A 17,011-nucleotide genomic window follows, 5' to 3' on the forward strand; every position below is an offset into this window, starting at 1 on the left:
GACACAGGGTGGGTTGGGAGCAACCACGGAGCTCCCTGGGGATCCAAACCCAGCTGAGGCCATCGGGGACACCGGGGCTGAGCGGGGTCACCCTGGCCAGGACCCATCAGGGGACATGGGGTGACCCTGGCCAGGATCCATCTGGGGACACTGTGGGGTCACCCTGGCCAGGATTCATCAGGGACATGGGGTGGCCCTGGCCAGGACCCATCTGGGGACATCATGGGGTGACCCTGGCCAGGACCCATCTGGGGACTCCATGGGGTGACCCTGGCCAGGACCCATCTGGGGACACCGTGGGGTGGCCCTGGCCAGAACCCAGCAGGGCCATGGGGTGGGAGGTTGATGCTGGAGGTGCTGGTGACAAATTCAGGCAAAACCCAGGAGGAGGAACTCGGAAATCCCTTTGGTTGTCCCTTTTCCCTCCCCATGGCTCGGTGGCTGTGACAGGGACAGCTGGTGGAGGTTTGGGAGGGCCGTGCTGGGGACGAGGCTGAGCTGGGGGAGGTTTTGGAATCCCTGTACACCCAATAGAGCCAGAGATGGAACAACAAAGCATTGGAAACTCCAGAGATCGCAGCTTTAATCAGGAACCTTCCCGCGTGACGCGTCCCCCGTGCCCTGCTGGGGACAGGAACCATTCCCTGCGCGTGGAAATGTCCGGAAAAGGAACGGAGGAGAGCGGGGAGGAGAGAAGGGGAGGACAAGGGACATGGGTGTGAGGTGGCTCGATGGGTCAAAACCAGACAGCGCTGATGCCACACCCGGCCATCAGCCCCTTCTGGAGGTGGCCCAGTCACTTCCTCCGCCCGATCTGGGCCATCAGGTGGGCGTTGGCGGCCGCCTTGGCCCGCAAGTTCTTGGCCTTGGCGATGTTGAAGAGGATGTTCATGATGTTGGTGGGGACGTCGAGGGACAGCGTGACCTTGGTGCGCCGGTCGCTCTTGGCCCGGTTCTGGTGGCTCTTGCCCTTCCCCTGTGCCTGGGACACCTGTTTGTAGTGGCCATCCCCTGGGAATGTCCTTTTCCCCAGATCTTCCTCCCCTTCCTCCTCCTCCTCGGACACCTCCTCCAGGGACGGCGCCTCGGAGCCGCGCTTCTCCAGGACGGCGTTTTCCTCGGGACGGATCCTCCGCGCCTCGGCCAGCGCGGCGTTGAGGCAGCTGAAGACGGAGGCGGCGCTGGACAGGCTCAGGGCGCGGCCGGTGCCGGCGGCTCCCAGCAGGACCAGCAGGAGCAGCAGCCTGGGCTGGGACATGGCGGGGGCCTGGCCGTGGGGACAGCGAGGGTGAGCTTCCCGTGGAGCTGGGGCGATCCAGCCGCATCCCATCCCTTCCCAATCCCACTGAGTCACCTCCCAGGACAGGTGGGAATGAGTTTGCGTGGGATGTGACCCCCAGCCCTGGGTTTGGGGTGCTGGTGGGAAGGGGGATGGCCAGGGAGCTCTGCTTCCATGGATCTTCCATGGAGAGAAGGATTTGGCTTTTGCTTCCATGGATCTTCCATAGAGAGAAGGATTTGGCTTTTGCTTCCATGGATCTTCCATGGAGAGAAGGATTTGGCTCTTTGCTTCAATGGAGCGTCCATGGAAATTCCATGGAGATGAGGGTTTGGCCTTTCCTTCATGGAACTTCCATGGAGCTTCCATGAGAGAAGGATTTGGCTTTTGCATCCATGGATCTTCCATGGAGAGAAGGATTTGGCCTTTACTTCCATGGAATTTCCATGGAGAGAAGGATTTGGCTTTTGCTTCCATGGAGCTTCCACAGAACTTCTATGGAGGTGAGGGTTTGGCTTTTCCTTCATGGAACTTCCACGGAGGAAAAGATTGGCCTTTGCTTCATGGAGCTTCCATGGAACTTTAATGAGAGATGGATTTGGCTTTTCCTTCACGGAATTTCCATGGAGGAAAGGATTGGGCCTTTGCTCCATGGAGCATCCATGGAACTTCTATGGAACTTCCATGGAAAGGAGGATTTGGCCTTTCCTTCATGGAACTTCCACAGAACTTCCACGGAGAGGGGGATTTGCCCTTTCCTTCATGGAACTTCCATGGAGCTTCCATGAGAGGAAGATTTGGTTTTTCCTTCATGGAATTTCCATGGGGCATCCATGGAGCTTCCATGGAGAGAATGATTTGGTCTTTACTTCCATGGAATATCCATGGAGAGAAGGATTTGGCTTTTTGCTTCCATGGAATTTCCATGGAGAGAAGGATTTGGCCTTTGCTTCCATGGAATTTCTATGGAGGTGAGGATTTGGCCTTTCCTTCGTGGAACTTCCATGGAACTTCCATGAGAGGAGGATTTGGCCTTTCCTTCATGGAACATCCATGGAATTTCCACGAGAGGAGGATTTGACCTTTCCTTCATGGACATTTTCCTTCATGGAATTTTCATGGAGAGAAGGATTTGACCTTTGCTTTATGGAATTTCCATGGATTTGGCCTTTCCTTCCCCCTGGCTGCTGCTGGGGGGATCCCCATGGATCCCTCTGCCCCTCCTTGGGACGCCCCAGGTGCCAAAGGTGACATTCCCTGTGCCCTGAGATGTTCCTCAAGCCATTCCCACCTCCCTCATTCCCTAAAAAATGTGGGAATGATGACCCTGTGTCCAAACCCTCCAGGGCTGCTCCATCCCCAGGTTCCTCCTACTCTAAATATGGCCATTTTTGGCCATTTTTGGTCATTTTTGGCCATTTTTTGTCTTTTTTTTGGGTCTTTTTGCCCCATTTCTGGTGGCTCTAAATCCCTGGATAACTCTCCTGCTCCACAAACCCTTCCCATCTCCCTTTATCCCCACCTGGCCTCTCCAAAAAGCCACCCAGGGTTTTCCATGGGGCTTTTTTCCCATTCCCAGGATGGAAAAATGTCCCCAACCATCCCCAAGGCTGTGAGTGCTCTCCAAGCACCTGGGATCCTGCTGGAAATCCCAAAAACCTGGAATCCTGTTGGAAATCCCAAAAACCTGGAATCCTCTTGGAAACCCCCAAAACCTGAAATCTTGCTGGCAGTCCCAAAACCCTGGAATCCTGCTGGAAATCCCAAAACCTGGAATTTGCTGGCATTCCCCAAACCCTTGGAATCCTGCTGGCATTCCCAAAAATCTGGGATTCTGCTGGCAGTCCCAAACCCCTGGGATTCTGTTGGAAATCCCAAAAACCTGGAATTCTGCAGGAAAATCCCCAAACCTGGAATCCTGATGAAAATCCCAAACCCCTGGGATCCCGCTGGAAATCCCAAAACCTGGAATTTGCTGGTAATCCCAAAAATCTGGGATCCCACTGGAATTCCCAAAAACCTGAAATCCTGTTGGAAATCCCCAAAACCTGGAATTTTCTGGTAAAACCAAACCCCTGGGATCCTGCTGGAAATCCCAAAAACCTGGAATCCTGCTGGCATTCCCAAAAACCTGGAATTCTGCAGGAAAACCCCAAAACCTGGAATTTGCTGGTATTCCCAAAAACCTGAAATCCTGCTGGCAGTCCCACAACCCTGGGATTCTGCTGGAATTCCAAAAACCCTGAAATCCTGCTGGAAATCCCAAACCCCTGGAATTTTCTGGCATTCCCAAAAATCTGGGATCTCACTGGAAATCCCAAAACCCTGGAGTTTGCTGGCATTCCCAATCCCCTGGAATCCTGCTGAAAATCCCAAAAACCTGGGATCCTGCTGAAAATCCCTAAAACCTGGAATTTGCTGGCAATCCCAAAACTCTGGGATCCTGCTGGAAATCCCAAAAACCTGAAATCCTACAAGAAATCCCAAAAACCCGAGATTCCGCTGTCATTCCCAGTCTCCTGGCCCCATCTTGTGGCCAGCGGCTCTCACGGCAATTCCTGCCCGGGGAAAATCCCCCGGGATTTTGGGGGCTGGAATTCCCTCCTGGATTTTGGGGGCTGGAATTCCATCCTGGATTTTGGGGGCTGGAATTCCGTCCTGGATTTTGGGGGCTGGAATTCCATCCTGAATTTTGGGGTTCGTTCCCATTCCCTTTGCTGCTCCTCAGAGTGGGAATTTTGGGAATTTTTATCCCCTTAATTCTTCCTTTTCCATCCCTTGGAGAGGGAATTTTGGGAAGTTTTATCCCCTAAATTCTGTTTTTTTGCCATTCCTTGGAGAGGAAATTTTGGGAAGATGTCCTTTAATTTGCCCTTTGCTGTTCCTCAGAGTGGGAATTTTGGGCAGCTTTATCCCTTTAATTCTTCCTTTTCCATCCCTTGGAGAGGGAAATTTGGGAAGTTTTATTCCCATTAACTCTGCACTTTATTGTCCAAAAGGGGGAAATCTGGGAAGTTTTATCCCCTAAATTCTTCCCTTTTCCATCTCTTGGAGAGGGAATTTTGGGAAGATCTCTTCTCCTTAAATTTGCCTTTTGCTGTTCCTCAGAGTGGGAATTTTGGGTGGGTTCATTCCCTTAATTCTGCTCTTTGCTGTCCATGGAAAAGAGGAGAGCTTTGGGAAGTTTCATCCTTTAACTCTCCCATTTTCCATCTCCCCAAGGGGAGATTTTCCCCTTCCAAAATCCTTTCCTCGGGGAATTTGAGGGAGCTGCTCCATTTCCACTTCTGTGCCTCCCAAAATCCACAGAACTCCCCAAAAATCCACAGAGCTCCCCAAAATTCCATCCCCTCCGCCCTTCCCTGGATCCAGATGTGAGAGGAGCAGCTGTGGAATTCCAGGGAAAGTTTTTCCTGCAGGATCAAGGAAGGAAAACCCTTCCCACACGGGATCCTTTGAGACCCAAACTCTCCTTTTGGGGCACATTTGGTCATTTAAACACGAGAACATCCCAGCATTTAATTTTTCTTGGAAAAAAGTGGGTGGAGATTTGGGATTTTTCCATGTGATCCAAGCCTGACACTCCCGAAGGATTTAGGGTGAAGATTTTTCCCACCCTAAAATTCCCTTTTTTTTTTTTTTCCCCAGCTCTGTTTCACCTCCCTCCCCCTTCAACAAATTTCAGGATGGGATGCTCGGGGTGTGAATTTAGGGATTGGGAAGTGGGAAATTCTCCAAAATCCCTTCCCGAGCCGGCAAAGCTCCTGGAAGAGCCCCGGGATGTTCCCGTCCGGAATTTCGGAGCAGCATCTTCACCCCTGACTGAATCCAGCTCCTTTTCCTGGCATTTTTTCCAGCTTTTCCTGCTCCACAAAACTCCGGGAATCTCAACTGAGCTGAGGGAAAAATCCATCCACACCCATCCCTGCTCCCCACGGGGATGGATGTAAAAATCAAAGCGAAAAAAAAGCAAAGAAAAGCTGATTTTTAATTTTTTTTTTGGGGGAGAATTCGGTTTATTTTTACCGGTGGGGGGAGGGTTTGTGCTCCAACGCTCCAGGAAGTTTTTATGGAGCAGCAAAAAAAGCTGGAATTGGGGTTAAAAAGCGGGAAAAGGAGAAAAAATAAATAAAAAAAGAAGATTTGAGGAAATGAGAATGAAACCGCGCTGCCGCAGGGAGCCGCTCCCCCCGCCGGGAATTGCTGCCACAGCCGGGAATGTTTTCCAGGAATTTTCTCGGGATGCTGCCGAGCCTCCAGGAGCGATGGAGAAAAGAGAAAAAAAATCTGGAAAATCAGGATTTGGGATTTGCTGCCTCTCCCCGGTAGAGACGGAGCCGCGATTTTCCCCGTTCCGAAGTAAGTCTGGGATAAAAGTGGGATGGGACCTTCTTCAACTCCGCTTTTCCCGCTGGGAATTGCCAAAAAAAAAATGGGAGAGAATTCCCAAAAATCCTGGGAATGGCTCGGAGCTGCCGGTGCCTCGCTCTGCTCCCCATCCCCGCAGGGAATTTTTTCCCTTTTCCCAACATTTCCCAATCCTCCCTTCCAGAATCGCTGGAATAATCCAAAATATTTATTTTTCTTAGGAGTGAGAGCGAAGGGAATTTTGAATCCTTTGATATCCAAATATCTTTCATTGCTTTTCCCTACCTTGCCTAAAAAAATCCACCCTGGAATGTGATTTTCCCAAGGAATATTTCAAGTTTCTGCAGGTTGGGGGAATAAATAAAATCCAGGCACTCACCTGCTTCTCCTGGATGTTGGGATGGGAAGGATTTTCCGTGGAATCACTGCCGGGAAAGAGGCATCAGGAGCCTTTCCCAACTTCTCCTCCCTGCCTGTTCCCTGGTTTTTTAATATATATATATATATATTTAATTTTTTTTTTTTTTCAGGGACTGGGATTTTTTTTTCCTCTCTCTGGAAACCTTTCCCCCCTCCCTGGTGTATTTATAAAAAAATCCGGGATCACGGGGTTAGAGTCGTAATTCCAGACGTGGAGCCTTGGCTTGGGAATGATTTCATTAAAATGAGATCACAGCGAGCCGGCGACGTCACGGAGCCTCTCCCGATCCGCAGGGAAATAAAAAAACCGGGAAAGGAGGAGGGGGAAAGACGTCGGATCCCAAAAATCTGGGAAGAGTCACCCCAAAGTGGGGCTGGCGTCAGTGCCGGGATTTTGTAGGATCACGCACGGTTTTGCCCCCGGGGTTTTTTGGGGGCAGGGATGTTGGAATTCCAAGGTTTTCCCTGTTCTTGGGGTTGGTGTTATCCCAATAAATGGGGTTTTGTTCCCAGAGTGGGGATTTTGGGGGGTTTTCCCCTTTTTTTCCCCATTTCTAGGGGATTTTCTCTTCCCATTCATGCAGGGAAAGCTCTGGGAAATGGAAATTTTGGGAAAACTTCTCCCAGGATTTGTTAGCTCAGTCCCGGGAAGAGGATGGGAAGGATGAGGGGGGAAAACTCCAAGTCCCTAAAATTCCAGCAGGATTCACTTGGATCATCCCAAAACAGCAGCCAGGTGCAAAAAAAATCCCAGTTTGGCCTCCCAGCACTGGACTGGTCCCAGGAGAGGAAACTCCTGGAATCCCCCAAGGATTGGGAGCAGAGGGGGATGGGGATGGAGAGTTGGGAATGGGGATGGGGATTTGGGATCAGGGTGGAGATTTGGGAAAAAGGATCAGAGTGGAGATTTGGGAACAGGGATGAAGATTTGGGAACAAGGATCAGAATGAAGATTTGGGAACAGGGATCAGGATAGAGATTGGGAACAGGATGGAGATTTGGGAATGGGGATGGGCATTTGGGAACAGGGTGGAGATTTGGGATCAGAGATCAGGGATGGAGATTGGGAACAGGATGGAGATTTGGGAATGGGGATGGAGATTTGGGAATGGGGATTTGTGAGAAGGGATCACGGTGGAGATTTGGGATCAAGTTGGAGATTTGGGAACAGAGATGGGGATTTGAGATCAGGATGGGGATTTGGGATCAGGGATGGGGATTTGGGAACAAGGATGGAGATTTGGGAACAGAGATGGAGATTTGGGAACAGGATGGAGATTTGGGATCAGGGATGGAGATTTGGGAACAGAAATGGAGATTTGGGAATGGGGATTTGGGAACAAGGATCAGGGATGGAAATTTGAGATTAGGGTGGAGATTTGGGAAAAGGTATCAGGGTGGGGATTTGGGAGTGGGAATGGGGATTTGGGAACAGGGAGCAGGGATAGAGATTTGGGATCAGGGATCAGTATGGAGAATTGGGAACAGGGATGGAGATTTGGGAATGGGGATTTGTGAGAAGGGATCAGGGTGGAGGTTTGGGATCAAGTTGGAGATTTGGGAACAGAGATGGAGATTTGGGATCAGGGATGGAGATTTGGAAACAAGGATCAAGATGGAGATTTGGGAATGGGGATAGGGATTTGGGAATGGGGATTTGGGACCTGGGATGGAGATTTGGGAACAGGGATCAGAGTGGAGATTTGGGAACAGGGTGGAGATTTGGGAACAGAGATGGAGATTTGGGATCAGGATGAAGATTTGGGATCACGGTGCAGATTTGGGAATGGGGATGCAGATTTGGGATCAGGGTGGAGATTTGGGATCAGGGATGGAGATTTGGGATCAAGGTGGAGATTTGGGATCAGGATGGAGATTTGGGAACAGGGATGGAGATTTGGGATCGGGGATCAAGGTGGAGATTTCGGAACAGGGATGGAAAGCTGGGATCAGGATGGAGATTTGGGAGCAGGGATCAGGATGGGGATTTGGGAACAGGGATGGGGATTTGGGATCAAGGTGGAGATTTGGGATCAGGATGGGGATTTGGGAACAGGGATGGGGATTTGGGATCAGGGTGGAGACTTGGGAGCAGGGAGCAGGATGGAGATTTGGGATCAGGGTGGAGATTTGGGAACAGGGATTTTTCCTTGGGATCCAAGGAAAACCTCAGCTCCCTCCAGAGGGTCCCACCATGGATTTGTGGCTCGGCTGGAATCTCCTGGAGGCTCCAGGACAGAATTATCCCAAATTCCTTTCTGAAACTTCCTTGGAAAAGGAACTGCCGAGCTGGAGGGGAGCAGATTTCCCTGGGAATGAGACAAATCCTGCAGAAAATGGGGAAAATCCCACAGAACCTCGGGGTGGGCTCTGATTTAGGGTGGGGCGATCTTCCCAAGGAGCCAAAATTTTGGGAATTCCTGGATGAGAATCCAAGACCTGAGCTGGGAGCTTCCCTTTGCCTCCAAACTTTGGGAATTCTGCCCAATCAGGATCAACCTCTCCAGCAATTCCTTCCTTTCCCACCTCAGTTTGGAGTTTCCTGGAATGAGATTTTGGTTTCCTTCCTTCCCTGAGGCCTGGATGGGAATTTTTTTCTCAAATATTTGGAATTTTGGAGCAGTTTCTGGGAAAGAAAACTTCAACACAAGGAGCTGGGAGGGAAAAATCCATTTTTTTTCCAAGGATCAGGGCACGGGACTGAGAGACTTTTCCATCTCTGCATCTGACCCTGAGGTGTTTTCCTGAATTTTATTCCCCCATAAATTTATTTTCCCACAAAATGCTGTGCTGGGGAGGGAAAATCTCCTTGTGGGAGGCAAATCCACGCTCCAGACATGGAATTTTCATGGTGGTTTTACTAAGGAAAAATAGAGAAGGCAGAAAAAAAAGAAGGAATTTCCTGGTTCATCCCTTGAAAAGCAAATACGATTTTTTTTTTAATTCCCCACCAGAGAGGAGAATTTGCTGCAGGAAAAATTGCATTTCCAAGGGGAAAATTCCAGAAAAGCATCCCTAGGGAAGGAGGGAGCACCCACAGGACAGGGAGGGCTCAAATTTCCCAAAAGTTTCCCTGAAAAGTCCCAGATTTTTGAAAATTCATATGAGGAGCATTCCCACACATCCCTGAAATTCTGGAGGATCTGGAACCTTTTTTTCTTTTTTTCTTTTTTTTTTTTTTTCTTTTATTTTTCTTTTTTTATTTTTCCTTTATTTTCTTTTTTTCCTTTTTCTTTTTTTTCTCTTTTTCTTTTTTTCTTCTTTATTCTTTTTCTTTCTCCTTTTTTTCTTTTTTCTTTTTTCTTTTTTCTTTTTTCTTTTTTCTTTTTTCTTTTTTCTTTTTTCTTTTTTCCTTTATCTTTTTTCTTTCTTTTCCCTTTTTCCTTTTCCCTTTATTTCCTTTTCCCTTTTTCCCTCCTCCCCTTTCCTGGGACCTGAATTTCCAGCAGTGAATCATTCCATTCAAATTCCATCTCCACAAAATCCAGGATTTGGGCTCATTCCACCCCTGGGATTTTGAAAACCAAAATAAAAATTCCCAAATCCCAGAAGTTTTGCTGGGCCCAGGAAATCCCAGCACCAGAATTCCATGGATGGACTGAGGGGAAAAAGGGATTTTTCCACTTGGCTTTGTCCCTTTTCCCTCAGATTTTAGGATTCAATTTGAATTTTCCAGGCTGTGGAAAGAAATTCCCAATTTCCCTAAAATCCTGCAGCAAACCCTCCCTGTGATTTAGGGGATTTATGGGATTTCTCTCCCTTAGAATCCCAAATTTTGGGGTGATTTTCACTCCTTCCAACACCTCAAATCCATAAAATTTTCCCAAGGTGGCCAAATATTGGAAAACTCCATCCAAAGGGAAGAGAAAAACTGGGAATACAAATTCCTGAATAATTATTTTGCCTTTTTTGCACCTTTTTCCCCCTTTTCCGAGGGGATTTAAGTGTTTCATCTTCCTGGGAATTAATTAAATTCCTTCAATTAATTAATTAATTAAATTAATTAAAGCTTGGAGCTCTGGATGTCAGGAAAGCTGCTTGGGATGAACTGGATTTGGGATATTCTGAAAATTCCCAAAAATCTCTTGGGCCAAACCCAAAAATCCAACTCCACCAGCAGTTCCTGGAATTAAATTTGGGTTTTGCTGCTTTCCCTCCAAAGGAAGAACAGGAAAAAATTGGTGGAAGAGGAAAAACAATCCCAAATCCCCCAAATTTTCCTGGAATGTTTGTGTTTCTTCCCCTCTGTTCCATCTCACACTCGTTTTCCAAAGGGATTTTTGCACCTCCCTGGAAATGGAGGCAAAATTCCTGCTTGGAAGGGAAAAAAAATCCAGGAAAATGTGAAGGGAGCCTGGATCCTCCCCCAGACTCTGGGAATTTTCCCTGATTTTTGTGTCCCAATGGAAAATCTGTTTTTATCCCAAGGATCTGAGTCTGAGGGGAGCTGCTCCTGCTTTTCCTGCATCCAGGTTTGGGATCAGATCCCACTGCTGGGGCTGGGAAAGGCTGGGAAAAAAGGATTGGGGATTTGGGAATGGGGATTTGGGAATGGGAATTTGGGAACAGGAACAGGAATTTGGGAATGGGGATTTGGGAACTGGGATGGGGACTGGGGAATAGGGTTGGGGATTGGGGATTTTGGGAACAGGAACAGGGATTTGGGAACAGGGGTGGAGATTTAGGAACAGGAAGGGGGATATGGGAATGGGGATTTGGGAATGGGGATGGGGATTTGGGAACAGGGAGGGGACAGGGATTTAGGAACAGGGAGAGGATATGAATTTGGGAACTGGAATGGGGATTTGGGAAGAGGGACAGAGATGGAGATTTGGGAATGGGGATGAGGATTTGGGAACTGGGTGGGGATTTGGGAACAGGGATGGAGATTTAGGAACAGGGATGGGGATTTTGGAACAGGAATGGGGATTTAGGAACAGGGATGGAGATTTAGGAACAGGAACAGGAATGGGGATTTAGGAACAGGGAGAGGATGTGAATATGGGAACAGGAGTGGGGATTTGGGAACAGAGATGAGGATTTGGGAACTGGGATGAGGATTTGAGAACAGGGGTGGGGATTTGGGAACAGGGGTGGGGATTTGGGAACAGGAACAGGGATTTGGTAACAGGAACAGGGATTTAGGAACAGGGAGAGGATGTGGATTTGGGAACAGGGGTGGGGATTTGGGAACAGGGGTGGGGATTTCACCCCCAAAGGATGGCAGGATGTGCATGGCAGGAAAATCTCTGGAGAGGATGGAGGGAGCCACGGAGGCTTTTCCAAGATTGAGGCCGGGTTGGATGAGGCTCACCCAAACCTGGGATATGGGAGTGTCCCTGCTTTGGGATGAGCCTTAAGATCCTTTCCAAACAAACCATTCCAGGATTAAATCCATTAACAGCACCTTTAATTGCTCCCACCATAAAACCCCACACCCAACGAGCCCAGCTCCAGCTGGGAACACCAGCAGGGATTTCCAGAGCTGCTTCTCCACCTGGCAGGGTTTTGTCAGCTCCTTCCCAAGGGATCCAATCCAAGCTCCAGCGCATCCAGGGGGTGCTGGGTGAGGCCGTTTCAGGGCTGCCTCATTTTCCAATTACCAAATTATCCCAAGCCAGCCTCTCCTCCCTCTCCATCCCCGCTCCTTTGTCGGGGTTGCTTAGGAACGGCGCGGACGGCGGAGCCGCGGCCGGGAGAGGTCCAAGGTTCCCTGGATGGAGGCTCCAGGAATCCTCTCCTGGAAAGGGGCTGGGAATGCTCCTAAATCCATGGATTTGCATCAGAGTGAAGCCACAAATCCCATCCAAACCCCCCTTTATTCCCAAATTCCATGAGGATTTTTGAGCTTTAAATCCCAGATTTGCATCGCTCAGTTTTGCTTTTCCCAAGGGTCTTTCTCCAAAGGATGTTTAGGAATTTTCTGGTTTCTCCCCCCAATCCCACACTGAAATAATCCCAAGGAACTCAGTGGGGCTGACCTGACATTTCCAGGGTTCCATTCCCGGAATGTTTTGGCCCTGCCCAAATCCATAGGGAACATTTGATAAATCCAAGAGGGATTAAAAAAAAAAATTCCAGTTCTCAATTTCTCCAAGATTTCTCTGATGGGAATTTGAGCTGGGTTTAACCACTGAGCTCAACCTTAGTCCTGCCTAGAGTCCCTCTTACTGGATTTCCAAAATCTGCAGTTCCAAGCTCCTCCAGGAATTGGAAGTGGCATTTTTTTGGGAAAAGCCTGGTTTGGATCCCTGTGTTTTTCTTGGAGATTTTGGGATGGCTCCTTTTAACCTTCCCAGAGAATTCCCAAGTGGAGGAGGAGGTGGAAATTCCTAAAGACCACAAGAATTCCCAAATGGAGAAGAAGCTGGCAATTCCTAAAGGCCCCAGAGAATTCCCAAGTGGAAGAGGTGAGAATTCCTAAAAGCTCCAGGGAATTCCTAAACGCTCCAGGGAATTTAGGACCCGGCCAAAAGGGACCCACCCACCTGATCCAGCTGGAAAAACAGATATTCCCACTTTTCTCTGCCATTCCCAAGGTTTCCTTCTTCCAGGTGAATAATCCAGAACTCCACAGAATTGAGACGCTTTTATTTTACAAAAATAAAATTCGGGAATTGGTGCCACCTGGTTTGGCTCAGGAATTCTGCCCTTCCCATCCTTTTTCCTGAGCATCCAGAGGTTTCCCTCTCTTCATCCCATAATTCCAATTTTCTTTTTTTCCCAACATCTTCATGTTTGTTTTTTCTTGTCCATCCTGGAGGCTTTGGATCCTCCCAATCCCTTTGGATTTAAATGAAGCACTTGGAGCTGCTCATCTCCCTGTGCCTGCTTTGGGAGAAAAGAGGGAAGGGGGAACAATGGGAATTTCAGAAATTGGCTGCAGTTTGGGCTCCCTCTTGGAATTCCCAAGCTCACAATGGCTCACACCATGGGATTGTCCCATCCCACATCCATAAAAATCAAATATCCCAATCCTGGCTCTGTCTAGGATCAGCCAGGAAAAATGGGCCCATGGAGGACTCAGGAATCTGTCTTGGATTGGGATTAATCCCATTCCCAGTGGTTCTTTCTTCCCACAAACTCTGCTGGAGCTGCTTTGTGAAGTTCCCAGTGGCTCCTAAAGCAAATTCCCCCTGGAAAAAAATTAGGCAGGAGGAGCTGCTCTCATTTCCTGGTGCTGCTGGGCCTGGATTTCAAACCCTTGGAGTGATTCCCAAAATTATGGATCTGAGCTTTCAATTCCTCTCTCTTTTAAAAGTTTCCTTCAAACCCAGAGCAGATGAACCTCACCAGAGATTTTTTTTTTTTTTTTTTTAAATGGATTGTGGAGAATTCTGGTTTAGTCCTGGGGTGTTAATCCAGACCTAAACTGGTCTAGGCAAGACTGCAAGTTCTGCCTGGAGATGCCAGAGTGTGCTTGGATGGAACATTCCAGGCTTTTGAGGGCACAAATCCCCAAATTCCTGCCAGTTTCAGTGTTTGGAAAGCGCAGAAGGTGTCCAGAAATATCAGGACCTGTTCCTGCTCTGGAAAATCCTGGATAGGTTTTCATAATCTGGAAAACCCTGGATGGATTTCCTGCTCTGGAAAATCCTGGATGGGATTTCCTGGTCTCAAAAATCCTGCATGGGATTTCCCACTCTGCAAAATCCTGGATGGGATTTCCTGCTCTGGAAAATCCTGGATGGATTTCCTGCTCTAGAAAATCCTGGATAGGTTTTCATGCTCCAGAAAATCCTGGATGGGATTTCCTGCTGTGGAAAATCTTGTATGGGATTTCCTGCTGTGGAAAATCCTGAATGAGATTTCCTGGTGTCAAAAATCCTGGATGGATTTCCTGCTGTGGAAAATCTTGTATGGGATTTCCTGCTGTGGAAAATCCTGGGTGAGATTTCCTGCTGTGGAAAATCCTGGGTGAGATTTCCTGCTGTGGAAAATCCTGGGTGGGATTTCCTGCTCTGGAAAATACTGAATGAGATTTCCTGGTCTCAAAAATCCTGGATGGATTTCCTGGTTTCAAAAATCCTGGATGGATTTCCTGGTCTCAAAAATCCTGGATGAATTTTCCTGCTGTGGAAAATCCTGGATGGCATTTCCCATTCTGGAAAATCCTGGGTGGGATTTCCTGCTCTGGAAAATCCTGGATGGATTTCCCATTCTGGAAAACCCTGAATGAGATTTCCTGTTCTGGAAAATCCTGGATGGATTTCCTGCTCTGCAAAATCTTGGATGGATTTTCCTGCTCTGGAAAATCCTGGGTGGGATTTCCTGCTCTGGAAAATCCTGGATGGGTTTTCTTGGTCTCAAAAATCCTGGATGGATTTCCTGCTCTGCAAAATCCCGGATGGGATTTCTTGCTCTGGGTTTCTGCTCCTGCCTGGGGGAAGAGGGGATCTGGGGGATTTCCAGCCTTACCCGTGGAGCTCTGGCAGCGCCGCTCGCATTCCCGCCGGGATGGGAAGCGGTTGCTGTTCCCTCGGCAGCCCCCGAACAGGAAGGGCCGGCAGGAATTCGTGGGGCTGTGGAAGTACCAGAGCAGGGAATGGTGCTGGCAGGAGCCCTCATCCATGGGCTGCAGGCACAGGGCTGCAGGAAAACACCACACATTCCCCATGGGCTGGATCCGGGTGGGAAAACACCCCCAAAACCATCCAGGGGTTGGATCCAGGTGGGAAAACGCTCCCACAACAATCCAGGGGTTGGATTTACTCCAGAAAATATCCCATAACCATCCAGGGGTTGGATTTACTCTGGAAAATATCCCAAAACCATGCAGGGGTTGGATCCGGGTGGGAAAAGGCCACACTTTGGAAAACAACCCCATAACCATACATAGGTTGGATCCCACAGTGGACAAAGGAGGGAATCCCAGCAGATTCCCAAAGGGGACAAAGGGGACATCCAGGAGTGGATTCCCATATTGGAAAAAATGGGAACATTCAGCACTGGATTCCCATAATGGAAAAAAGGGAACATTCAGCACTGGATTCTCATATTGGAAAAATGGGGCTATACAGGAGTGGATTCTCAATAATGGAAAAATGGGAACATTCAGCACTAGATTCCCATAATGGAATAATGGGGATATCCAGGAATGGATTCCCATCATGGACAAAGGAGGGAATTCGTGTGGATTGCCATAGTGGACAAACCAGGAGTGGATTCCCAGAGGGGACAAAGGGGATATCCAGGAGTGGATTCCTAATAATGGAAAAATGGGAACATTCAGCACTGGATTCCCATCATGGAAAAATGGGGATATCCAGGAGTGGATTCCCATACTGGACAAAGGAGGGAATTTGAGTGGATTCGCACAGTGGATAAATCCAGGAGTGGATTCCCAGAGGGAACCAAGGGGGAAATCCAGCTCTGGATTCCCGGTGTGGGATGAGCTCCGTGTTGCTCCATCGTCCATCCCTGCAATTCCCCCCATGGTGACCCTTGCCCTTTCCTAAGGGAAGGTTGAACCCTGGATTCGGGGTGGGATATTTTCACAGGAATGTTTGCATCCAGGGAATTCCAGGAGGATCCTCCCAGTGTGTTTTCCTGGATCAAAACCCTCTCTGGTTCCCTCACCACCAGCTCAGACCCAGCTGCTTTAAGCCGAGCCCAAACTGAGTTTTAACCTCGTGTAACTCCTTCAGTGCCACATCCCTCCATCCCAAGGCCAAGCAACTCTTCCCACCTGGGAAGTGACTTCCCTAAATGCCACTTCATTCCCTGATTTTCACCTGGTAATTGGCTGTCAGCTTCTGCCTGAGAGGTTCCCGTTGTCTGCCGTGCCCGGGCTGGGGAGGAGGAAAAAAAAACCAAGGAAATCACACGGAATGAAGGCGTGCAAACAAATTATCCTGCATTTAAATAAAGATCCTTGGAGCCTGCCGTGGCTAACGAGTTCTCCTAATAAATGTCACGGAGCAACCGGCCACGGGAGCGAGGAACCGGCGGCAATAAAACCCTTAATGGTGTTAAACAACTCCGTGGGAAAGGTTGGGCGTTCGTCAGAGAAAATGGAAGTGTTTGTGGCTGTTTGTTGGAGATAAATGTCAGGCTGGAGCTGGGAAAGCCGGGAGCGATTGGAATCTGGCGGCAATAACAGAATCCTGTTAAGGTTTGGAGCCGCTGCGCGCTCGTCACTTAGCACGGGGATTTATGAGCCCTCCTGCCTCAGCCCCGGCTTTTAATGGGATTGTTGGCTGCTGCTGTGATTCAATAACACCTGGAATGTCCCATCCATCTGATCCCGGGGCTTAAATCGAGTTTAGATCCAGATGGGAGACGCTGACGTCCGGCACAGACGTTGGAGAGCACCCGGAGTGAGCGGGGTTGGGGTTTGGTTCTAGCTTGGCTGGATTTTTTGGGATGTGTTCATTCCTTACATGGGGCCATCACCAATGGGTTGGACTGAAAACCCTTCCTTAAACCTCTTCCCAAAGCTCTCCATCCTGGAGAATCATGAAATCATGGAATATGAGCTTGGAATTGAATGTTCTCCAACGGATGGAATTGGGAATTTCATCCCAAACCATTCCATGTCCCAAATTGGAAGGGTCTGTAAAAACCCTGGAGTCCAAATCCCTGTTGGACTCCTTGGTCTGGAATTGGGTGATATTTCAGGCTTTTCTATCCCAAACCATTCCATGTCCCAAACTGGAAATTATCAATAAAGACCACTGAGTCCAACTCTCTGTTGGAATCCCTGCCTTGGAATTGGGAGATCCTTAAGGTCCCTTCCATTCCATGTCCCAAATTGGAAGGGTCTGTAAAAACCTTGGAATCCAAATCCCCATTGGATTTCTTGGCCTGGAATTGGATGATTTTTCAGACTCTTCCATCCCAAACCATTCATTCCATGTCTCAAGTTGGAAAGGAAGTTGTAAAAATCCTGGAATCCAAATCCCTGTTGGACTCCTTGGTCTGGAATTGGATGATTTTTAAGGC

At 48.7% G+C, this 17,011-nt stretch overlaps 2 protein-coding genes across 2 annotated transcripts in view; both read right to left on the bottom strand.

Annotated features, from left to right (window-relative positions):
* Positions 1-566: 566 nt before the first annotated feature.
* UCN3 (urocortin 3) lies at positions 567-6,177 on the bottom strand. Its single transcript, XM_033059142.2, has 2 exons — positions 6,027-6,177; positions 567-1,267 (listed from the first exon to the last, which is right to left on the bottom strand). Exon 2 carries the CDS (start codon positions 1,256-1,258, stop codon positions 797-799), a length of 462 nt encoding a protein of 153 aa, XP_032915033.1. The 5' UTR covers positions 1,259-1,267; positions 6,027-6,177; the 3' UTR covers positions 567-796.
* A 6,465-nt stretch (positions 6,178-12,642) lies between these two features.
* Positions 12,643-17,011, bottom strand: part of LOC116995994 (collagen alpha-1(VII) chain-like) — a 95,052-nt gene continuing 90,683 nt past the window's right edge. The window contains exons 80-82 of the mRNA XM_033059143.1: positions 15,802-15,858; positions 14,486-14,656; positions 12,643-12,898 (exon numbers count right to left, since the gene is read on the bottom strand). Coding sequence (XP_032915034.1) covers positions 12,882-12,898; positions 14,486-14,656; positions 15,802-15,858 — 245 coding nt within the window. The 3' untranslated portion in view covers positions 12,643-12,881. The remainder of the gene's footprint in view (positions 12,899-14,485; positions 14,657-15,801; positions 15,859-17,011) is intronic.

The sequence above is a fragment of the Catharus ustulatus genome, chromosome 4 (genome assembly GCF_009819885.2).
Source record: "Catharus ustulatus isolate bCatUst1 chromosome 4, bCatUst1.pri.v2, whole genome shotgun sequence".
NCBI classification, from domain to species: Eukaryota; Metazoa; Chordata; class Aves; order Passeriformes; family Turdidae; genus Catharus; species Catharus ustulatus.